The sequence below is a fragment of the Akebia trifoliata genome, chromosome 13, assembly GCF_017979445.1.
Source record: "Akebia trifoliata isolate Shusen 1 chromosome 13, ASM1797944v1, whole genome shotgun sequence".
Taxonomy (NCBI): domain Eukaryota; kingdom Viridiplantae; phylum Streptophyta; class Magnoliopsida; order Ranunculales; family Lardizabalaceae; genus Akebia; species Akebia trifoliata.
In genome coordinates this window covers 8497520-8523260 of record NC_141387.1, presented here as the reverse complement: position 1 = coordinate 8523260, position 25741 = coordinate 8497520, and the positions used below count along the sequence as shown (strand labels likewise).

General features: G+C 32.8%; 1 protein-coding gene and 1 pseudogene across 2 annotated transcripts; both read right to left on the bottom strand.

The window, feature by feature from the left end:
- Nucleotides 1-6019: 6019 nt before the first annotated feature.
- On the bottom strand, nt 6020-25499 carry LOC147387700 (GDSL esterase/lipase At1g28570-like). Of its 2 annotated transcripts, none has more exons than XM_086420361.1 (5): nt 25195-25498; nt 17403-17621; nt 9108-9256; nt 7563-7839; nt 6020-6437 (listed from the first exon to the last, which is right to left on the bottom strand). In XM_086420361.1, the coding sequence occupies exons 1-5, from the start codon at nt 25445-25447 to the stop codon at nt 6172-6174; spliced, it is 1164 nt and encodes a 387-aa protein (XP_086276487.1). In that variant the 5' UTR covers nt 25448-25498; the 3' UTR covers nt 6020-6171. The 2 variants fall into 2 exon arrangements, with proteins under 2 accessions (XP_086276487.1, XP_086276488.1); XM_086420362.1 differs by lacking the exon at nt 6020-6437 and adding an exon at nt 6821-7426 and having other exon boundaries at nt 25195-25499.
- On the bottom strand, nt 13000-14948 carry LOC147387701 (uncharacterized; annotated as a pseudogene).
- Nucleotides 25500-25741: the final 242 nt, after the last annotated feature.

Genomic DNA, 25741 nt, shown 5'->3' with positions numbered 1-25741 from the left:
ACATTAATATTTTATTGGAAAACGTACTTTAATTCTTTAAATAATATTTTTATCTTAAGTTAAGATAATCATAATCAAATTATCATGAGATTATAAATTTGCAAAATAAAGTTGACAAACTAGGTAGAAATGTTGAAAAAAAATATTTAAAAGGTTGACAAAGATTAGCAAAGATGTTGACATATTTGTAACACTGCATCAATTGGACAAATCATGCACAATATTAATATTTGATACCCTGTAATGCTGATCTTTTATTGAAAAATATACTTTAATACTTGAAATTATATTTTTATCTTAAATTAAGATGATTATAATAAAATTTGCAATGAGATTACAAATGTGTAAAAGTAAATTGACAAACATGTGAAACAACATTGATAGAAATTATTCTAGATATTAACAAAGTCTTATACAAACGTTGACAGATTTGTGACATTTTCCTATAGCAAATTTTCTCAATACAATGTTTTGAAAAACATGCATAGTACCATGCGTTACATCGACAAGCCATACACGATACCAATATTAACAACTATTTCGAATATCATTCACCACAAAATAATAAAAAATAAAAATATCATTCATGACAAATAAATATTTACAAATCATTATATTCTTCCACGTATTCCAACAAATCTATCGCAATGCTATATGTAATATCACTTTTGTTCTTTGGGATATACAATTTTATATTCTTTTTCTTAATCAAACAATTAAGGTACCCTTTCACAAAAACCCGCAGTCATTTTATTCGATATCTCCTCAACATTGGAATGAGGATCGTAATTTGAGTTTTAAATACATTAAGGTGAAGGAAAGATAATAAAAAAACAAAAAAAAAACATGTATCCTTAAACACATCATTTTCCACATCTGGAGTATTTGATAAGAAGTTACATACCTTCTCCACAGAGGAGATGGCACTAACCATAAAATTTATACCAGTTCCTTTATTTTCTTTGGAAATTTTTTTTCAAACTTGTTAAGATCATGAATTTGTCAACGTAAAATATGAATTTTTTCAACTAAACTAATATATTTGTTAACAACATGTCATATATTTGTCAACTATTTTTTGTAAAGTTGACAACATAAAATGATATGTTGTCAACATAATATGTATGTTTGTCAATATAAATTAATGTTAAAAAATCAGGAAATTATTGATACTTGTAAATTACGTTTGGTTATAGTAAAAGAAAATATGCATAAATGGTCTAAAATTTCTTATTTGTCATTCGAGATTCGTTGATTCACACCAAAAGATAATCCAAATATTTAGGATTATTTGTATGTATTTTTTGAAGTTTTTTTGTCTACACCATGTAGATGATCTTTGTTTGATTATAGTCACAATAGAACATAGAGTTTGAATTACAAAAGAATTTTTTATATATGTAGAATTGCAACGGATCAGATTTGTCATACACAAAAAATAATATATTTTTTTTCAATGAGATTGAAATCAGAACATGCCAATTCTATAATATTTTTAATAAATCAGATTTTTCAAACAAATATACAACATTAAATTATACAACATAATATACAACGTTAAATTTGTAAACGTTACATATTTTCAATCAATTTGACAACATAACATAATAAATTTCTCAACCTTAATTATACATTTGTCAACATAATCTAATCTTAAAAAATTGAATTACCAACCTTGTATATAAATTGTAATTAATGAAATTTGGCAACATAATTAGAATAATTTGTCAATTGTATAATTTTTTAGGTACAAAATTAGAAAACATATAATTACCCATGAGATGTTCATTCAAGTCCTAATCAAAATTGAAACAATTTTGCAAACAACGAATAAGATCAAAATATGTTTAAAAATTATGATTTTACAAGGCATTAGACAATATTATACCAAAATTGAACCCTTTATCAATGTTTTTCCATTAAGGTAAAAAAATAATAATAAGGTAAGAAGACATACCTTTGTTCCTCCATACTTTCGATTTCGTTTAGAATTTGAACATCTCGTGAATTGATTCTAAAGTAATTAAAAAGAAGAAGAAGATGTAACCGATGATTTTTGCTTTTTTTTTGTTGACATAATTTCATTTTGGAGGATTGTTAGATATAATCGGTTAAGTAAATAACCTATCGTTAGATATTTATTTTATTTATTTTTTGAATTTAAAATAATAATGGGTATCTCGAAGACATCAAACGATTTTAAATGCAAAATAATATGTCATATTTATTATCATTTTTTGGGTAAACATGCGCATGATTTACACCTTTATCAATTACGTTATGATGACAGTATTGTAAATGTCAATTATAATAAGTGCATTTTCATCTTAATGTAGTGAAGTGAGAAAATCCAAAGCCTTATAACCTACAATTGGCAATACCAATTTTTTTTGTAATTTTTTGGGAATTCACCCTTTTTTCTTCCAGATAAACAAGAAAATTAATCTTTGGCTCTATTCACATTCTATGTCAATTGACTGTATTTGGGTGTCTTTTGCTTTTAGTCAGTTTAGCATTATTCTATTGGAGGTAATTGACCTTATCACACGATTGGCAAAAGAGATAAAAATAATAATAATAATAATAATTCAAATCAATGCATACTTATAACGTTTACTAAAAAAATAAAAATAAAAAAGAATAATAGTAAACAGACTCAAACAAAAATACTCAAGTACACTCAACTGCCGTGAAATGTGCACAAAACCATATATTATTTCCTTGTGTACCTCAAGTAGTTGAAAAATGATATTAACAAAAAAAAAAAAAACAATAATTGAAAATAAATGCATACTTAAAAGAGTAATGCTGGGATGACATTAGGATTTAATGTAATTCCCACATTTTCGAGGTTGAGGTGTGCACATAACCATAGATGGTTTTTACTCCTATCTCGAGAAAACACATCTATGACTATCACATCAACACAGTGTAAAACAAAGTCCCCCAAGATTTTCCTACTTATAAAGGTTTAAAAAACAGTTAGGGTATGTTTGATTGCATGGAAAGTCACTTTCTATGGAATTTGAAATCCATGGAAAATTAGTTGTGGAAAATAGGTAGGGTTGGAAAATCAAATTCCATTGTTTGATTTCACATGGATAAAATCATGGAAAAATATAAGAAAAAAGAAAAAGAGGAGAAGGAGGAAGAAGATGATAGGAGGGGGAGAGGAAGAAGAAGATGACGAGGAAGAGGGAGGGGGGAGGATGTGGCGACGAAGGTGGCGGCGACGGTGGTGGCCATGACGGCGACGAGTACTGTGGTGGCGGCCACGACGGCGACGGCGGCGATGGCGGCCACGACGGCGATGGTGGCGGCAACAAAGGCAACGACGGTGGCGACGGAGGTAAGTGAGGAAGATGGGGGGAGAACGTGGTGGTAGTGGTGGCGGATGAGGTGAGGGATGGAGAAGAAGAAAGATAGAAGGTGGTCGGAGACGGAGTCGATGGCGACGGCGATGGCGATGGTGATGACGGCGATGACGACGATGACGAGGTTAGTGTAATGGTGATGGTGATGGTGGTGGTGATGGTGGTGGTGGTGATTGTGGTGGTGGTGGTAGTGGTGGTGGCGGTGGTGGTGGTGGTGGTGGTGGTGGTGGTAGGGAAGAATTGATGATAGAAAATATGGGTGGATTTCATTTTCCCACCCATATGGGTGGGAAAGTGAAATCCATGATTTAGTGGACTTTTTGAATGGGGTGGAAAATGAATTCCATTTCCATGTGCAATCAAACACTTGAAAAATATCATTTTCCATGGAAATTGATTTTCCACCCTATTTTCCATGTGCAATCAAACATACCCTTAAAGAAAAAGATTGAAGCTAGCTGTCCTATCGTACATATTGGTGGGTAACCTCATTCAAGGGGCGTGACTTTGAAGCGGTTTGCCCGCTTGAAAAATTTGGTACAACAGGTCACTAGATGGGACGCGTGGCCACTTAATTTTTTTAAACGGATTACATGCCCTTCTGCATTTTGTTAATTATTTGAGGTACTTCCCTGTACTTCGAAAGTCATAATATATCCTCGTAGACATTAGTCTTCTCTTATGGATTAATGAAAAGACTAATGATGAATACATGCGGTCTTGGTATGCGGATGATGTGGTAATTGCACAAACCCACACATCTTTTTCTTATGTATTATCCTGATGAAAGCGATCTATGATTCTGTGCCCTTGCCACGTTAACAACATACCCAATTGCATACCAAGACTGTGCATTTATCACAACTCTAATGAAAAATGTTCTCAATGCCATCATCATCACCATTGTCATCATAATAATCATCATTATCTTTGTCTTCATCTCATCATCGTCATCATTTTCATCGCCATCACCAATTGGTAACCATCATTAAGATAATAATCATCATTAGCATTAAAATCCCAAATTTTGTCTGACATATGTTAAGATTCATTAATTACAGCTTCAAATTTTTTTGAAACATGTTAAATTATTTTTTTAAAGTCTTATTATTCTTTGATACTATAGATTGAATGCTAATTAGAGTGAATGGGATATGAATGGATGAAGATAGGATGTGGATGCAAATGAGATGGGGATGTGAGTAGATGGGATGTGGATATGAATGTGTGATTTTTTTTGGCAAGTACAGGTTGAAGACATTTAGCATTCGGGCACATTGAGAAGTAAATTCTGTTAGGGCTTTACAATAATTCAATGGCCCAAAGCTATCGAATTTATTATTTTCTACTGTTTTCAAGACTGATGAAAAATAATTTTTATGATTTGTAGCTGTTGAATATTTTTTCTACTAGACCCAATTTGACGGTTGAGGCTGTCAAAGTTTTCATAATTCTACAATTTTGGGCCATCGATATTTGGATATTTTCACGTAGTGACCCTAAAAAAGTTTTGTTCTATCCTCAAATGCATATTTTCAAGGTGTATTCAATGCATCATAATGTGAGCCCTTGGGGCACATGTTAACAAAATCCCAAAATAATAATGAAACAAAACTACATTGAAGAAATTTAGGACATTTGATAATCAGGTTAATTAATTAACAGCTGCGATGAATTGAAAAAATAATAAATCAACTTATTTTTTTCTTTTATATTACAAGGTTTCACTACTACCCTATGGTTGCATGCCCCGAACACATGAAGTCTTACCAATGTGCAATAGATTAAGTCAATGGGCCAAGTTTTGATCACATGATGGAGGGAGCAAACCTCTGTCCCTAGTTGTATCATTGAGGCAAGTCCCTTGGGGATAACAAACTATCTCATATGTAACTGGGGATGATATCTTTTTTAACATTTCTTCAAGAGTTGATAGTGCCATAGTAATTTTTTGACGTAAAATCAATATCTTACTATGTAAAAAGTTAAAAATTTGATAAGAAAAATCGACGGCCAAAGCCCACAAACTTTAGAAACTGAATTTAGATGGTCCATGGCCATAGAAAATTTTCACATTCCCCAAGTCAATGACTTAGAGCCATCAAATTTCTCCCATCCTCTATTAATTTGATAGTTTCAGTCCGTCAAAAAAAAAAAAAAAATTTGACGCCTTAGTCCATCAAATATAGGCTTTTTTTTCACGTAGTGTCTTATCCTTTTTGTTTGTATAATATTTCCATTGATTCTAGATATTTACACTTTTTTCCTTTATGAAGACCAATGTTTTAAGAATCGAACCTGCAGTCTGACCAAATTTTTATGTATGATCAGTTTGGTTCTCATTGAACCATTATTTTGAAAAGAAGTTTTCAAGACCAATGATTTAGTCGTACGAATCATCGGTTCTCATGAACTAGTTCTTGAAATCTAAAATGTCATTATTACAAAAAAAAATTCTTTTTATTACGATTTTTTTTATAAAAAAAATGAAAAAAAAAGAAAGTTGAAAACTTTGTATATCTGAAGAAAATAGAAAGATTTCATAAAAATCTTTGAACCTTTGCATTTTTTCATTGAGTCATGAAGAGCTAGTTTAGATATTTTCAATTTCCTTCTATTTTTAATTTTTATATATTAAAAATTAGTTAATAAATAAAATCGGCCCGACTGACTGTATTGAACCTTGGCAAACCCCAATCTGACCATTTGAACAAATTTTCGGATTGGTTATTGATTTGGGTTATAAAACATTAATTAAAATTGAAACATCCACTAAGCTCTCATATTTGAAAGTTGCCTATTTGGAATCAAATGCAACATACCCAACATCCCCTATTGGTGCTAAACAAGAGATGTTGATTGGAGGAAAGGTGTAGGATCCATCCAATAAACTATTGGCCATCGTTCTATATGCCGCTTCGGTTGGGTGTGTCCCATCCCAGTTGGCATATAATGAAGGGTCACCACAAACTTTTGAACCCCTCAATCCACACTCAGCTGTGGAGTTGTAATTATATAGACCTCCCCCTCCACAGCAAGCGGTAAGTGCCCCCTTTGAAAAGCCTGAATAATAAAAATAAATAAAAAAATAGGTGAGAATCCTCATGTATCTGTTTAATTGAGTGCCAAAGAACAATCACGAACTATTATTATAATGTGAATCTCCATCCGAAGTTTTGACTAAAATTATTATTTCAATATTACAAAACATTATAACACTCATTCAAACAATTTCAATAGTTGTCTGCAATTAGGATTAGGCTCATATAAAATCTAAACCCAAAAATAGAAATCTAATGATAAAAGGAAAACAACATTTATGGGCACCCCAACTTTTACTTATTCTCAACCTTTACTTATTATTTTAATTTTTAATTGGGGTGTAATAAGTAAAAGTTGGAATGTCAATAGCAGCTTTTAAACAATAACTCATGCATACAACAGAGTTTCTTAATAATAATAATAAAAAAAGAGATATTTAAGAAAATGTGACCAACTTTTGACGAATTTACAATTCCGGCTCACTGTCAAAACATGATCGATAATGATATCCGAGGTTTTAAAGTGACAATTTTGCCGGTTTAAAGTGACAATTTCATGGATATCAAGTGATTATCTCACAGGTTTTGCTACTTTTAGTAAGATCGTCACTATACAAATCAGCGAGATTGTCACTTTGGGGGGAAAAGCCAGCTGAGTTTGTTACTTAAAACCTATGTTCTCATCGTTGAGTTTAGTCCCACATCAGACACTCATTGCCTTGTCTCTCTCCTTATAAGCTCTTGGGCCTCTCTACTTATTGCTAATTGGTTTTGAGTTAGACCCCAAATTTATCATGGTATCAGAACGGGGCTCTCTCTCCTCCACATCACCTGATTCATATCTCCACGTGCTTTGGCCAGTCCAGCCCACATATGTGGGGCGTGTTGAGTTTAGTTCCATATCAGACACTCATTGCCATGTCTCTCTCCTTACAAGCTCCTGGGCCTCTCCACTCATTGCCAATTGGTTTTGAGTTGGACCCCCAAATTATCATTCGTCACTTGAGAAACCTACGATTTCATACGTTCACGTTTTGGTAATTAAAATGAACAGTTAGCTGGAATAGTAATTTCGTCAAATTCGACTCACAAAATCGTAATTTACCCAATAAAGAAAAAATATTTCAAATGAGGTTGGAGTACGCACCAAACTGAATAGGAGAGCGATAAATACGCATGGCAGCATTGTAGTAATCGGCATAGATGATGATGGTATGAGGATGCAGCTTTCGCAATTTACCCAACTCTTTCTGAAGATGATTGTTGTGATACTTGGCAAAATTGTTTACCCAACTCAGACAACCTGTCTTTGGGTCATAGACTTCCTTGTTTGGGCTTTGAAAATTCGTGAGAAACACTGGGATGCATCCAATAGGAATATGTCCAGGAACCATAATTGTCTGAACCCCGTGTTTGATCAATGTCTTTATCCAACAAGAAGAAAAAGAAGAAGTCATCCACATAGATATGAGTATTGATATCATAATTCTCATATATGCGGTCGCTAGAATGTTTCACTTAATTTTGAATAAAATTGTGGACCAATTGATAACAATTATTCATTTTGGAACTATTTCTTCTTTTTTTTTTTCTTTTCTTTCTAGTTATCATGTTGCCTATAAAGGGAATCATTATCACATTTTGGGAAGTCTACCATTAGAAAGGTTATGACCAAGTGGGGGTGGTTAAAATCTTGAACTTCAAGCAATGTTGGAGGCTTTAACGATGGCAAAGGTGAAGAATTCTCAGCAAATTCTTGTCAGTTCAAATTCCCTCTACTCAACAAAATGCTTAAAGAGGGATGAGGAGTTACAAGGCGTTCTTCTTGATGATATATATGACTTGTAATTATACTAGAAAGAAGTGATTTAATGAAAGGGACAGGCCTTTCAACCCCAGCTTATAGATAAAAAAATAAAAATAAGAACAGGATTTTGGTTAATGGTACATTTGTAAATATCATAAATATAATTTCAATGGCATGCTTTTAAAATTGATTGTGCAATAAAATCTTGTTACAGTAAACATTACATGACCAATGACATTTATCATGTTTACAAAAGTGTCATTTATCATGATTGTGCAATAAAAACTTGTAACCATATTACATTCTATGGTGATATCCAACAATTGAGAATTTATGCATGCATATCTAAATAATACAAATATCAATGATACTTATTTCAAGGATTATTTGAAATCCCAACCTATAACACAAAATCCTAATGTTAGAATTTATGCAAATCTTGATAATACATATCTTAGGAATTCTTATTCTGAGGATAAATCCCAACCATTGGATTTCATGTTTACACGTACCGTTGGGTTCATGTGTTCTTTAATCCGTCAGCAGAACCTAGCTAATCACTATATTTTGAAGTGTCTGACCTCAAATATTTAAAGATAATTAGACTTTTCTAATCTCCAAGGTGTTTGAGGTGGAAGAAAACATTAAAGAATTTTATGGATCACTACATGTCTTCTGAAGATTCATTTATTACGGTATCAGTAGGAAACAACATCCCCCATCTCTGCCATTAGCCTGATGAACAGCTGTTAACCTTGTTTGATTCTACTGTTTTCCAAGATAATTTTTTATTTCTCTTTATTTTTCTATTAATTCAATTTCTTTTCGTTGTTTAGCAAAATAAACAATAAAAAATTGCTTTATCAATTTTGCCTTTGTACTCACCTGGATTGCCTGGGATATGACTTTGATGACTGAAGGTACAAAGGTTCGAATCTCTTCGACACTTATTCCATTCTGAATAGGGTAGTAGTAATCGTTTCCCCCCACTTCTCCCAGAACAAATAGAGATTTACTGAAGAAGTCTCTGCAATCTATGAAATATAGAAACTTATGCAAAAATTAAAAAACTTATAAAGGAACAAGGGTCTAGAAGAAAGAAAATTATTGTTAAAGACTCCAAACATGTTTTTTATATAAACATAGCCTATTATCAATGCATATGTCCATCAATTAACCCAATAGTGTAGGTTCTTTCTCAATTTCAAACACCAAATCCTAGGAGAAATTGGGGTTTTGGATTCCACCTAATCAAACAAGGATTTGGTGCTATTGGAGAAGGACCTGAAGGAACTCCGTGTGATCAAAATATATAATAAACATGAAACATTAAAGTGATAGAGAAAAAAAAAGTTGATAAACGGAATCAATCATAAGTCATAACTCATGACACAATAAAAATAGGAAAATGCTGGAATGACACAAATGGAGACACAAAGATGACAAAAATGATGTGGTGGTGTGCACATAACCGTAGATGCTTTTTACTTGTATCTCATGGAAATGCATCTACAGCAATGTGTGACACCACATCATTTTGTCACCTTTGTGTCTCCGTTTGTGCCACCCCAGCACAACTCATAAACATAAACAAAATAAAATTTACTGAAAATTACTTAATGCACCCATTTTGTTTTTAAATACCCCTAACTTTTGGGGGAGCGGGATCCTCTTTAGTTGCTTTATCCTGAAGTTCTGTGTAGTGCACTTAAGCGCAATTGAGGGAGTGTCACGTGGTGGAGACTTTGAAATCCGTCTGTTAGAAATTTGCAAGTCTGATCTAAGGCATGATCCTTTTATGCCTGATGTCTTAGTTTTTTTATTTCAATATTACCTTTTAATGAATAAGAACAGAGAGAGGAAAATGAAGAAGAAGATCACTTTATTGATTGATCTCTCAACCTCTATAGGAGGCAAAACTTCTGATATAAATAGCAGTGAAGAAATTGTCTCAAAACAGAAATACAACCTGTCTACATCAAACAGAAAATACCACTTGTCTTCAACAGTGAAGAAATTGACTCAAAACAGAAATACAACCTGTCTACAACTGTACAATCAATGAACAAATGACACCTGTACATGTCTAACAAACTCCTATATACAGTATGTACACGTGCTCTATTACTCCCCCTCAAGATGGACGGTGAATATCAAGATCCTCCATCTTGGATAGCAAATGAAAAAGCTGAGCAGCAGGTAAAGCTTTTGTAAAAACATCAAGTAGTTGATGTTGTGTCCGGATTGTAAGTAACTTGAGAACACCTTCAGTAAGCTTATCACGAACAAAATGGCAATCCATTTCAATGTGTTTGGTTAGTTCATGAAAGATAGGATTAGTAGCGATATGGACAGCAGCTTGATTATCACAGAAAATCAATGCTAGTTCTTTGGTTGAGACTTGAAGATCCTTCAGTAGCTATTGAATCCACACAATCTCACTAGCGGTAGTAGCCAACGCATGATATTCCGCCTCAACAGAGGATCTAGACAATGTGCTTTGTTTCTTAGCCTTCCAAGACACTAAGGAATCACCAAGAAATACACAGAAACCTATTACTGATTTCCTGGAATCAAGGCAGGAACCCCAGTCAGCATCAGCAAAGGCTCTAAGCTGGAAAGAAGATGCAGCAGGGAAAAGCAAACCATGGCCAGGAGTACCCTTTAAATATCGTAGAAGATGATGAGTAGCATCCATATGAGGTTGATGAGGTTGAGAAACAAATTGGCTCAATTTATGGACTGTAAAAGTGATATCAGACCGGGAAATGGTCAAGTATAGAAGACGACCTACAAGTCTTCGATAAGGAGATGGATCATTAAGGAAATTGCCTTCAATAGAACTTAACTTGGCTTTAGGATCCATCGGCAATGAAGTTGGTTTACAAGCAAGGAAACCAGTATCTTCAAGAAGCTGTAATGTGTAATGTCTCTGAGAAAGAAACAGACCTTTAACGGAATGAGAAATTTCTAAACCAAAAAAGTATTTTAAATGGCCAAGATCTCTGAGTTTGAACTGGCTGTGAAGAAAAACTTTCAAGGAAGTAATAGTAGTCATATCAGAACGAGTGATGATAATATCATCAACGTAAACCAACAAAGCAACAAAAGATGAACCAGAACTCTTCGTGAACAAAGAGTAATCAGATTTTGATTGGACGAAACCATGAAGAATAAGAGCATGAGAGAATTTGGAAAACCATTGTCTTGAAGTTTGCTTTAATCCATAAATGGATTTATGCAATTTGCATACTAATTTCTCCCCCTGAGTTCTAGTATTAGGTAGCTTAGAATAGCCCATAGGCAAATCCATATAAACTTCCTCAAATAAGTCACCATTGAGGAAAACATTATTAACATCCAATTGAATTAAAGGGCATTTGTTACTAGCAGCAACAACAAGAAGGATTTTGATAGTAACCAATTTTTCCACTGGTGAAAAGTCTCCAGAAAATCCAAACCTTCTTGTTGTGTGTACCCCTTTGCCACCAAACGAGCTTTATACCTCTCTAAACTACCATCGGAGTTATATTTGACCTTTTAAATCCATTTACATCCTATGAAATATTTGCCAGTAGGAAGAACTGTAACTGTCCAGGTATTGTTGGTCTCCATAGCCTCTAAGTCCTTTGACATGGCCTCTCTCCAATGAGCAAACTTAACAACTTCATGGTAAAATTGAGGCTCATATGTAGAAAATATAGTGAGGAGGTAATTAGAGTGAGAAGGGGACAAATTGGCATAGAAAATGTAATTTTCAATTGGATAGGGTGAATTTGAGGTATGAGAAGGTTATCAGATAAAAGATTACAATGAAAACCCCTTAAGTAGGAAGGTGGTTTAATAACCCGAGAGCTTCTTCTAATTGGAGGGGAAGATTGTAAGATAGGTTGAGTAGGAGTATTATGAGAAATATGCTCACTAGGTAAAGGAGAAACAGATGGTGCAAAATTATTAATAGAAGGTGCTGGTACAGGAGGTATATCAGGGATGGGTTTTGGTAAAACCAAATCTAGAAAAGGGTCAATTAGATCATTGGAATGAGGTATGGAATGAAAGGGAAACAAATCCTCATGAAAAACTACATCTCAAGAATGAAAGAACAATTTTGTGACAATGTCATAAAGTTTGTATCCTTTAATACCTGGTGTGTATCCAACAAAAATGCAAGTTGTGGTTCGAGGATAAAACTTGTGACGATGAGAAACAAGGGTTGATGCATAACACAAGCTTCAAAAGACTCGAAGAAAACCATAATCAACAGGCGAATTATACAGCAACTGAAAAGGAGCCTTGTTTTGCAATAATGGTGAATGAGTTCTATTTATCAAATAAGTTGCTGTGAGCAGACATTCCCCCCAGAATTTTATAGGAACTCTAGACTGAAAGAATAAAGCTCGAGCCACGTTGAGAATGTGCTGATGTTTGCGTTTCACCACAGAGTTTTGTTCAGGTCTTTCTACACAAGAAAACTGATGAAGAACACCTTTGGAACTGAAGAAATCTGTGAAATGTAATTCAGGAGCATTGTCTGAACGAAATTGCTTAATGATTGTGTTAAATTGAGTTTCAATCATGTAGAAAAACTTAGGAATAATAAAGCTCACATCAGACTTTTGTTTCATGAGAAAGATCCAGGTGAAACAAGTACAATCATCAACTAAAGTCAAGAAATATTTGTAACCAGCATATGTTGGGACCTAATATGGACCCTATGTATCACAGTGAACTAAATCAAAACGAGACTTAGAAAGATTGTTATGAGAAACAAAAGAAAGTCTTCATTGCTTAGCCAAAGGGCAAATGGTACAATGATCAGTCTTATTTTCAGAAAATTGTAATTTATCTTTTAACATGTCTAGCTTCTTAAAAGATAGATGTCTAAGCTGGTGATGCCAAGTGGAAGAATTCACCTTATTAGTAATAGATAAACTAAAATTACAAGAATTCGTAGCAATGAAACAACTATGATTATTTGATATGGAAAAATCAGCATCAAGGACATAGTGATCTGTTATTCTTTTACTCTTGCCAATCATCTTCAGGCTGTGTAGATCCTGGATGATACAAGAATCAGTGAGAAATCTAATATCTAGATGAGCACCCTTCGTTAATGAACTCACTGATATCAAATTAAATCTGAACTGAGGAATATAAAGAACATCTTGTAACAACAAACAAGAATTGAGCTTCACAGTTCTAGAAAAATGAACAGGAATACGACTGTGATTAGGCAAAGTGACAAAAGAATTCTTGAGAGGTTTCATTGTGTGGAAAGCAAATTGATTGAAACAAATATGGCTGGTGGCACCTGAGTCTATAATCCAATATTTTGGAAAATTAAAAATTGGATTAATAGCAACAAAAAAACAAATACTTGATGCCTGAGTAGAAATAGCATCAGCTTCTGTGCCTATCTTTGCAGCAGAAAGATGAGTATTCAACATAGTCATCAAATGTTGATACTAAGATGGATTGAGCATTTGAACAAAGCTTCCAAGATTTCCAGAGTTCTCAGCATTCCCACAAGACAAATCATTAACTGAATTGGAGACTTGATTTGCAACAGTAGGAGTCTGACTGGAAGAAGCTTGATGAAAAGTATTAGACTTAGATTTGGGCTTATATCCAGAAGGATAGCCATGTAGCTTGTAACATTTATCAATTGAATGGCCAACATAGCCACAATGAGTACAGACATACTTGTTAAAATTGAGATTATCTTTACTTTGCCCTCTAGGAAAATTCTGACCATTGTTAGATCGAGCAACATCGTTTTTCACAGCAAAGGCCATAGATGCAGCACCTCCAGAACTAGCAGAAGTCACACTAACATTCCTCTGATGTACTTCTTGAGAAACAAGGGAGAAAACCTTGTTGATGGGAGGAATTGGATCCATTAATAGCAACTGACCACGCACTTGAGTAAAAGAATCATGCAAGCCCATCAAGAAAATCATAACATACTCCATTTGATAGTGATCTGCAAGTGCTTTAGGTCCTCCACAAACACACTTTCCACAAGAACAGAAAGGCCTATAATTACTAAGTTCTTCCCAAAAAATTTTCAATTTGGTGAAGTAAGCACTGACAAAAGATGAACCTGTGATTCATCAGATCACGCCTCAATTGAAATATACGAGGTCCATTTTTATGTTGAAAAAGTTTTTTAAGATCGAACCACATTCCATAAGCAGAATCGGAGTATATAACACTAGCAGAAATCTCTTTAGAAACAGAGTTAAGAATCCACGAAATAACCATGTTATTGTTTCGGATCCAAGAATTGATAAGAGGATCATTACCTTCAGGATGAGGAATGGATCCATCAATAAATCATAACTTGTTCTTCACTAACAGAGTAATCACCATAGCTCGATTCCACGAAGCGTAATTGTCTTCAGTCAGTGGTTGCAACACAAGAATCAGTCCTGGATTATCTGAATGATGAAGATAATAAGGACTGGAACCATCTTTAATGGTGGAATTGATCCTCGATGCGGACGAAGGACTAGATTGAGAAGAAGAATTTTTCTCCATGGAAAACTAGAAGAGAACGAACGAATCACAAAGAACGAGAAAATTCCAGAATGAGGATGCGCAAGAAGCACTGTAGTGCTCTGATACCATAATGAATAAGAACAGAGAGAAGAAAATGAAGAAGAAGATCACTTTATTGATTGATCACTCAACCTCCATAGGAGGCAAAACTTCTAATATAAATAGCAGTCTCAAAACAGAAATACAACCTGTCTATAGCAAACAGAAATACAACCTGTCTTCAACAGTGAAGAAATTGACTCAAAACAGAAGTACAACCTGCCTACAGCTGTACAATCACTAAACAAATGACACCTGTACAGGTCTAACAAACTCATATATACAGTATGTACACATACTCTGTTACCTCTCCACTGTAAAAATGGTAGTACACAGATCTTCAAGAAAGAAGAACTACTCCCAATTTTTGGGCCGTATATAAACAATCCACTTATAGTGAACTTTTTCCAACTAAATTTCCCCTCAACTGAAGAAAAGAGTTAAAAGTGCCCAAAGTACCTTTTACCTTCTCTAAGATTTTCATTTGCAAACACTAGGTAGATGGCACTTGGCATGGATGATGAATGAAATGAAACTTGAAGATCTTCAAAAGTGGAAGTTGGATGATTTATTTATTTATTTTAAAATCTCATTTTATTCATGAACCACCACACCAGTGATTATATTACTTTTTAAAAATATTTAATTAAAATAAAAAGGTACAAAATTGTTTTTTCCTTCTTTTAATAAAGCAAGCAGGAAATTCACTTTTCTTGAAAATTTAAAGCAACAAATTAATTCACTACCTTATTCTTTAATAGTAGCGAACTTGATATTAAATTTTCTTAAAGTGGCAATCTGAATTTGTTTCTTCGTTTGCTTAAAAGCAGCGAAATAATTTTTTTTCTTTAAAAGGAGAATTCAAGAAAAATTTACCAAAATGGAACACCAATTTTGAATAATTCCCAAAATGGAACACTTTTGAACTTATTTCCCAAAACGATAATTTAGCATTTTCTGATTTTTTTTTTTCAAATGCAAAAAAAAAAAAAAATTGAACGATAAATTAATAATTTCATATATCAAAAATACCTTTTTTCTTTAAAAAAAAAAAAAAATGTCAATGGGATCCTTTTGACACTGCACAAAAATTGTATATATCGAAAATGCCATTTTTTCTATAAAAAAGAATGTCAGTGGGATCCTTTTGACACTGCATAAAAATAAATTTTGATCTCATATCAAAATGATCATGTTGACATTGAGTATTTTTATTTTTATTTTTAAATTATCTTTGACACAAGATCTAAATTTATTTTTTGTATGGTATCAAAAAGATTTCATTGACAAAACATTTTATATAAAGAGTTTTTATTGCCACATCAACCTTTGCTAATGCCACCCCAAGATATTTGATATCCTTCGGATTTTCATATGAATTGGTGTCGCATTAACAAAAGTTGGTGTAACAATAGAAGCTATCTATATATTCAATTAAAAGTTATTTTAAATTACAAATGATTTTTTGCTGACAACCCAATAGCCATTTAACATGTGGTGCAAATGACATTAACAATAGAGAGAAAATTTCTCTCTCCTACCTACACGTCCTTTGCCCACAAATTTCAACTTTAAAATCTTAAAGTTGGTCATTGAGCCCACATGGATTATCACATTGTTCATCTAACACAACCTTCTAGATTTTATGAAGAAACTCATACTCAAAAAACCAAAAAATTAAATTTTATTTTTCAAGTTTGATCCAAGGAATTGAAAATAGATGGCTACTTGAGTACCCAAACTTAAAATTTAAAATTCAACCAAGAAGAATAAAGTTTTCTTTTTCATTGTTTTTTTTTTTTTTTTTAAAGTTAGAATTCCGTCCTTTACAACCTCGTCATATTGGATCATGTTTTTGAGTGCCACAAGGTGATCCGATCAGGAAATTTCCATTTTCCACTGTGGGAAAAAGAGAAATTTCATTTCTTATTGTTGATGTCATTTGCACCTCATGTCAAAAGTGCTGTTGGGCTGTGAGAAAATTTGCTTACACAAGCAAAAAAAAAGAAAAAAATACTCATTAAATTACATTGTTAGATAGATATGACTTTGAAATATTTACATGCAAGGGTAAATAATACTTTCTGCATAAAAAAAAGTAAAAACTGATTTTTTAGAAATTGCATAACTGCTATCTTAAAATCAAGGAGGTAAAAAGGTAAATTCACTACAAAAAATTTAGACAGAACATAAAATTTATCCAACGAAATCGTATTTGATTATGGAACCTAACCAAAAGTTTTATCCTTTTCTATATATTCACCTATTTTTAGTTAAGTAATATATAATTATTTTCTATAATAAGGTCGATTAATAGATGAAGCACAGATGTTAAATTCAAATATATCACAAACAGCTAAATTAAAACATCAAATCAATTGAGTCAACGATCACAAACAGAAACACAGACAAGATTTTCAAAATTTTGGATGAGCCATCTTGGAGACAAGTCAATGTAATGGGCAATTCACATTGACATGCTTGCTCGATTGCCTTTAAGTATTGAGATGACACCTCCAAAGTTCCAACCATGGAAATTGTCCATCTAAATTACTAGTGTAAAAGAGAAAAACGGAGTACCTGATGATGGGTCGCAAAGAGAAGGGAGAAGTTGTTGGAACCAGCCAAGTTGAGTGTTCAAAGAGTAGTTCGCATAGGGATTGGAGATATTTCGTGTTTTAAAGAAACTGTCATCTAAAGCTGTAGCTCCCGCGATAGCAAAATTTGCTCCTTGCCTGAAATCTTGGACGTTCGTGGGTATCAAATATGGATGTAAAAGTGGAACTCCAAGAGATTGGGCTGCATTCACATCACCATCATTTTCATTAAAATAATTTATTTTAGTTTTTGGCTAAGTAAAGCGTATAAAAAAAATAAATATGATTGCAAAACAATGGAAATCCAATGGTTAAAGAACCCATTACAATAAATAAAATTAAAGACAAAAATTGTTCTAGCTAACACACTGAAACAATGTTATAGGTTTCATTGTGAAAAAAAGAGAGAAAGATCTCATTCAATTCAGCTGGTAACCAAACCTCTCAACAAGGTAAGAAGTCATAGATTATTTATTTTTTTTGTCAATCGTGATAATCTGACTACCCCATGGGGCATACTCATTCGACTCTCCTGACATGACAAGTTTGGGAGTTGTAGATCTGTATGCCTTGGGATACACAACTGAACTTCCCCATAAAAAGTGTATCCCGAGGGAACCATGTATTCCGAGGCGTATAGGTCTACGGCTCCTAAACTTGTCACGTCAGGAGAGTTGAGAGAGTTTGCCATGTTGGGTAGCCAGATTATCACGACTCTTTTGTTTTTTGTTTTCAGAGAAGGGGGACCGACCAATCACATGAACCTACGTATATTGAATGGCACCCCTAATTTTAAATACTATCCTTGCTAGTCACAAAACTACCTTTTCTTGCTTGACGTGAAATGCATTGAAGAGCCTATGAGCAAAAATTACTCCCAATTTTTAATTGGGTAGAGATCAAGAGACTAGTAGAAAGGGAATTCATATGTTCACTTACAATCCTGGCCGTGCAGATATGAAATCAAACGACTAGGATAAGATATTTATCTTGAGAATCCATTGTTAGATTTACAACATACAAAATCTTATTCACATAACTAATTAGTCTATAATTCCCAAAGATCAAGAATCATTTATAAATCTCAAGAAATCTATTCATATTCCTAAGAATCAAAGTTTAGAGTACTTTCTTTGTGCCATAAGTCAAATTGATGATCCAAGATTATGTTGATGGTGTGCTTTTCACAATCCACGTGCCAATGAACCTATGTGTGTAAATCCCCAATCGTGTTCTTCAATTTATAGACTCACCTTCTTTCTCCTCTCTTTGGATCTGCTTGAGTTCTAATGATTGATGGATATCACTACAATTCATAACCCTATGTTTATGTTATGCATCTCTCTTATTATTATGGGGTGCCGATCCACTTAAATAGATGGAGATAGAGGGCCTAGATATGCTCTTTAGTAAGATTCTTATCCATCAAGATTTTCTACTAAAACTTAAAGAGTGTATTTCTAATTCTAATTATATTGGGAATTATCTTTTATTATTGACATTTTAATATATAGAATCCTTGTGCAAATAAAGTACTAAAAATGTGTAGATCAATTGGGTCACACAAAATTGGATTCTAATATACCCCACTTGGCCTACTAGACTGATTGTATTAAAATGAATTTCTTTTTACAAAATAATTTTCTTTTGAAAAAGACTAAATTTAGGGTCTATAAAAAAAAAATATTTTACACGTGATCACGAATTTTGAAATTTGTCAATACTCCTAATATTCAATTAGATTCTATAATATCATATTTCGATTAAATACTAATGTGAGTCATAGCAGTTGTGACATACTTCCTTTAATGAACCACACCATTAATACTTTTTCTAATATAGTCTTTAATTGTCCCCTTGTTATTTGTCTTGTCAAGATATTTCATGTATTACTTAAATCCAAAACAGAATGTAACCATAACATAAATGGAAACGGAAAATAAGCATAAATAAAACTCTACTTAGTATTAATGTTAATGTCAATTATATAACCACTTGAAAATAATATATTTCAAATGCATAAGAGATTTCTCTAAAAAATCTATCCTAATAATATGTTCTTTGCAAGCTTTTGTCAATGAATCAAATATCATTTGAGTGGTACTAATGTTCTCTATTGATACTAACTGTTTCTGAACTCTCTCTCTCTAACAACCAACTACTTGACCTTCATGTATGTCGTACCATTCCATTTCTTTCCATTATTAGAGAAAAGTATAATTACGTTATTATCACAATATATCTTCGGTGCTTGATTATAGAATCGACAACCCTATGTCTGAAGATGAAATTTCGCAACCATAAAGCATGACTCGTGATCTCAAAACATGCCACGAATTCAGCCTCCATAGTAAATAATGCAGTAATACTCTCTTCATGCTCCTCAATGAAATAGCTTACCCGCTAGTAAAAATATAAAACCTGGTGTAGACTTTCTACTATTAGAACATCCAATAAAATTAAAATCTGAGTACCTGATCACTTCTAGATGATTTGATCTCTTGTAAGTAAGCATATAATCTTTCGTCCCTTATAAATATCTTATAACCTTCTTTGCAGATTTCCAATGGTCTATTCCTAGGTTAACATAATATCTACTTAACATCCTAACTACAAAATTGATATCCGGTCTAATACATGTCTGTACGTACATCAAACTCCCAACAATTGAGGCGTATGAAATATCCTTCATTTGTTCCTTTGCTAAATCATTTTACGAAGACTGCATCGAATTGAACTTACCTCCTTTTCAGATAGATGTGTCAGTGATAGAACAAGATTACATATTATATCTCTCTAAGACTCGATTGATATATTCGTTCTGAGACAACCTTAATAATCCTTAAGATCGATTCCTAAAAGATTTTTATGTCAATGGTATATGTTGCCTCATCCATATCGACCATCTTGAAATGCTTAGTGAGATCAATATTAGTTTCATGTAGTATACCAAAATTACTACTAGCTAACCGAATATTATCCACGTATAGGAGCAACATAATAAACTTGCTCCCACTGACCTTTTGATATATACACTGATCAACAATGTTTTCCTTAAATCTAAAGGATGTAATAGTATCATTGAACTGTACATACCATTGCCTTGAAGTTTTTTAAATACGTAAATAGATCTCTTAAGTATGTAGGCTCTTTTTTTTTTTGAACCCTTCAAGTTATTCCATATAGATTTCTTCATCCAATTCTCATTTAAGAAAGTCGTTATCATATCAATTTGATATAACTCTAAATCATAATGAGCCACTAATGCAATAACGATTCTTAGTGAGTATTTCTTTAAAACTGGAAAGAAAGTTTCAGTGTAATCGATCCATTCCTTCTGAGTAAAACTTTGGCCACAAATCTAACTTTAAATCGTTTGATATTGCCTTTTGCATCGTACTTGGTCTTAAAGACCCATTTACAGTTGACTTTTTTACTTTTGAAAGGCAATTCAATGAGATCCCAAACACAATTTTGGTCAATGGATTTTAACTTTTCTTTCATGCCATCTATCCACTTAGAAAAATCATGATTGTTGTTGAACTACTTAAGAATCAACAATTTCTTGAAGATTAAGAGTTGGTAGGATATCTATTTTTATTTCTTTAAAAGTTATTTTATGTGGTTCTACAGTTTCATTGATCTCAATATAATTCTAGGAGTCTAACATTTTCAATTTCAACTATTCTCATACTATAGTTAAGGCAATAAAATTTGTATCATTTAGAATTTTCTGGATAACTAATGAAATATCTAAAAATGATCTTAGGATCAAATTTCCTTTCCTGTGGATTGTAGATCCTTACTTCCGTTGGACAACCTCAAACATATAAATGTATTAAACTAGGTTTTCTATCGGTTCATAACTCGAAAGGAGTTTTGGGAACTGCTTTACTAGAAACTCTATTTAAGATATATATATATATATAACGGTCTTTAATACTTCTCCCCCACAAGAATTTTAGAATTGTTGAATAACTCAAGATACTCTTAACTATATCTATAAATGTACGATTACGCCTTTCAACCATACCATTATGTAAAAGTGTGACAAGCATTATGTACTATGCACAAATACCTAATTTTTCTAAGAATTTGGCAAATGATCACAAAGAGAAGGGACAAGTTGTTGGAACCAGCCAAGTTGAGTGTTCAAAGAGTAGTTCGCATAGGGACAAGTTTTCGTATTTTATAGCTCCCGCGATAGCTCCTTGTCTGAAATCTTGGACGTTCGTGGGTATCAACTATGGTCGTAAAAGTGGAACTCCAAGAAATTGGGTTGTATTCACATCATAATCATTTTCATTATAATAATTTATTTTAGTTTTTGGCTAATTAAGTACAATGTATTAAATAAGATAAATATGATTGCAAATCCTCATAGAAGCAATTAGATTCCAAAACAATGGAAATCCAATTGATGGGTTAAAGAACCCATTACAAGAAATAAAATTAAGGACAAAAACTGCCCCTAGGTAACACACCAAAACAATGTTATAGGTTTCATTATGAAAAAGAGATAAAGATCTCATTGAATTCAACTGTCAACCAAACCTCTTGACAAGCTAGGAAGTCAAAGATTTTATGTTTTTTTTATTACTTTTTTTCCTGAATTGTGATAAACTGACTCCCCCATGTGGCACACTCAATCGACTCTCCTGACATGACAAGTTCAGGAGCTATAGATATGTTCGTCTAGGGATACACAACTGAACTTCCCCATACAAAAGTATATCCCAAGGAAACCATGTATCCCAAGGCATACAGATCTATGGCTCCTGAATTTGTTGCATCAGGAAAGTCGATTGAGTGTGCCACGTGGGGTAGTTAGATTATCATGACTCTTTCTTATTTGTTTTTAGAGAAGGGGGAATCCACCAATCACATGAATTGGCATATGAATGGCATCCATGATTTAAAAAACTATCCTTGTTAGTTACAAAACTACCCTTGCTTGCTTGACCTGTCACACATTGAAGAGTTTGTGAGCAAAAAATTACTCCCAATTTTTAATTGTAAGCATCAAGCGACTGGTAGAAAGGGAATTCATATGTTCACTCACAATCCTAACTTTGAGGACATGAAATCAAATAACTAGGATAAGAGATTTATCTTTAGAATCCATCAATATATATATCTTATACCTAAGATTTATTCGGATCATTGGATTTCATGTTTCCACAGTTGGGATTGTAAGTGAACATATGAGCTCTGTTTTCATGATTGGATCTCCTCCCATTTTAAATCTATAGAAGATGAGAATTTTTTTTTCCGAAAAATGCTAAACTGAATTCCTTCAACACTGCACCCACCCAGCACTTTGCTAATCTGGCAGTGTGCTTAACCATAGATTTTTTTTCCTCTATCTCGAGAAAAAAAAATCTTTGGTACTCTGCTCATTACTACAACAGCACAGTGTCAAAGGAAATCAGTTTAGAATGCGCTTCTTTTTCCTTTTTTTTTTCCTGGGACAGCCAACATGGGTTCAGATTAATAATTAGTAGCTGAAGGCGGGTTTTTGATGCACCAACTCAGGATATAGACAATTAGACACCCACTTACCATCCCAATGAGAACGTAGGGATATCATTTATGCTAGTGAATTTTTTCTAATCCAAGTTGTCATAGATACTTGTACTTATTTAAAATATTTTAATATTTTTTTAAGTTTTAAAGTAATACCAATAGCAAGTAAATTAAAGAAATGCAAGTATAACATGTATTAAATATCATGTTTGATAATAATTAAAAGAAAATACCGAAAAAGGGAGTCCTCCTTATGATGCTAAAATATTTTAAAACAGCATTATGGCATAGTAAAATACCTGGAAACATTGTTTTTAAACTCGACTCTGACTCTTATTTATGTCTATTGAGTCAAGTCAACTCAAGGACTAGTGAGTTTTGACTAGAGTAAGTAAAAATAAATATATATTAAATTTAATAAATATTTTATAATTATAATTAATAGTGAAAATATTAAATTTGATGGCTAACTGGGACGATTTACCCAATGACTCAATAAGCTAGTTGAAACTTGAAAGTACCTTAGCAGTCACCTAAAAAACCAGTCAGTTGAGTTGACCCATCAAACTTTTGGAGATGACTCCAAAAGCTATAAAGCCATGGGTTTCTTATCTCCGATCTCTGGCTAACAATTATTGAAAGCTAACCGAAAATGACCAAAATACCCTCATCTTAAATTTCTTGCCAGATATGAGAGACCACCCCATCTTCAAACTAAAACTCATTGACAAAACTGGCACTCCTACTGTCCTAACTTTAGTAGTTGCCCATTTTACTGGGTATGACCAAATTACCCTAAAATCTATGTCTAAAATTCATCCATGTTAAATATTTTTTATTTTTTAAAGAACAAAACTAAATCTAAATATATTTAGAGATTTAAACATTAATAGAATTTTTTGTTTTTATGGGATGGGATCATGAGACAAATCCTTGTTTGACAATCCAAATAAAGCCCATTGTCTTATATGAATTAGAAGTTTTTGGAATGGGCTGATTTTTTGTAAAGATGGAGAACATCCTTACAAAAGTTGTTTACAAGTTAATGGTAAAAATTGATGATCGGTGATTCTTCAAATTGTAAAATCACTTTTGATAGGGTTCTATGTTTTAGAATGAGTTGATTTTTTATGCAGATGATCTCCTCACCATAGAGATCATTTTCTTAAAAAATCAGCCAATTTCAAAACTTTTAATCCATATAAGACAAAGGGTTGTCAACTGGGTTGCCAAATAAAGATTGTCACCGAATCCCAACCCATTTTTTAATTTATTTGATCAGCAAATCATTGAATTGATTCGACTCCATGGACATCCAAATTGAGAAGAGTTTTAAAACATAAACTATTACAATTGGCAGAATAAGGAAACATTTCAAGAAATTGGAACCATATTTAAAGAGTAAAATTGAAATGACTTTAGAATGAAAAGCATCTATGGTTATGTATGCACCACCACATCCGAATGAACAATCGATGTTCATTTTAATGTTATTTCAGCATCATACTATTTAAAAACATAATTTAAAATTAGGCTGATTTACCGAAACATGTGCTGAAAATTGTGAAACTTATTTCAGTGGATTATTGATTTTAGTTCCCAAAAAAGAAATTGCCATTTTTTAAATTAAAATGTTTTACTTAAAATTGAGAAAAAATTTTGAATCTTGATAATCTGAAGCTCTTTTTTGTACATTCTTGGACATGGCAGTTCTTAGAATCATAAATCTTGTCCTTGTGTTGCGTATCCCGATACAAAGGATCTACAATTTTGTGAAGGAAGCGTACAAAATAAAGTGTCAGATTATCATGAATCAAAATATTTACCGTTTTATACAGTGGAAACATTTTTAGCCAGTTCTAAAACTAAAGCAGGGAAAATATTTACAATTTTATATAAATATTGGACTGAAATTGATTGTATTTTTATTATGGAGAAAGCATGTAGAATAAAATATAAATATACAACGTGTGAACAAATAGAGAAAGAAACAAAAGAGGGAAATAAAATGAATAACAATTTTAATTCAAAAAACAACAATTTATCATTTTTGGAATCAAGATGAATAGTGCTCTGAAATGGGTATTTCACAATTTTATCTACCTTTTTGAGAATTTCACCTAAAAATTGAATTTTTCCACATCAAAGTAACTCTTCTTTGAAACAATTGGGTCTAAAAAGAAAATTTAAATTAGAAAAACAGACAATTTTGGGAGACATTAAAATAATAGTTTATGATGTAAACTTACCAATAAAATCGATAATCAAGCGGCCATCAGACATTCGACCAGTTGGATGATGAAAATAGGTCATTCCATAGGGATATCGGCCTTTGGTGGAAGGATGATCGCCTTCTAAGTAGAGTAAGTTCCCTGTGTCAGAAAGTGAATCACCAAAGCTGAAGATGGAGGTGTAGCAACACAACACTGGACCAGCAGTGTTGGCTAATAATACAAGAAGAAGCTTGAGGAGAGGATAAAAAGCCATGGAAGCTAAGAACATAGAAAGCAGAAACCACCCATTGTTTGGGTCTTCTGTTAAATCTGATCCAATAAGTTTAGTGAATTATTGGACCAAAATATCCCTCGAGGAAAATGCTTAACATGTTGGCTGTTGAAACGTCAGCGTCTTTATTTTAATTTAATTTTAAAGTGAATTACCACAACATGTGAATTGTGATGAAATCATCTTTATTTACCTCATTGGTACAAATTTCGAATTATTACAAAGTCAGTATGTGTTTTTGGTAAATTAAATGTTCCTGATATTAATTTGTTGACATATCGATTTTAATCT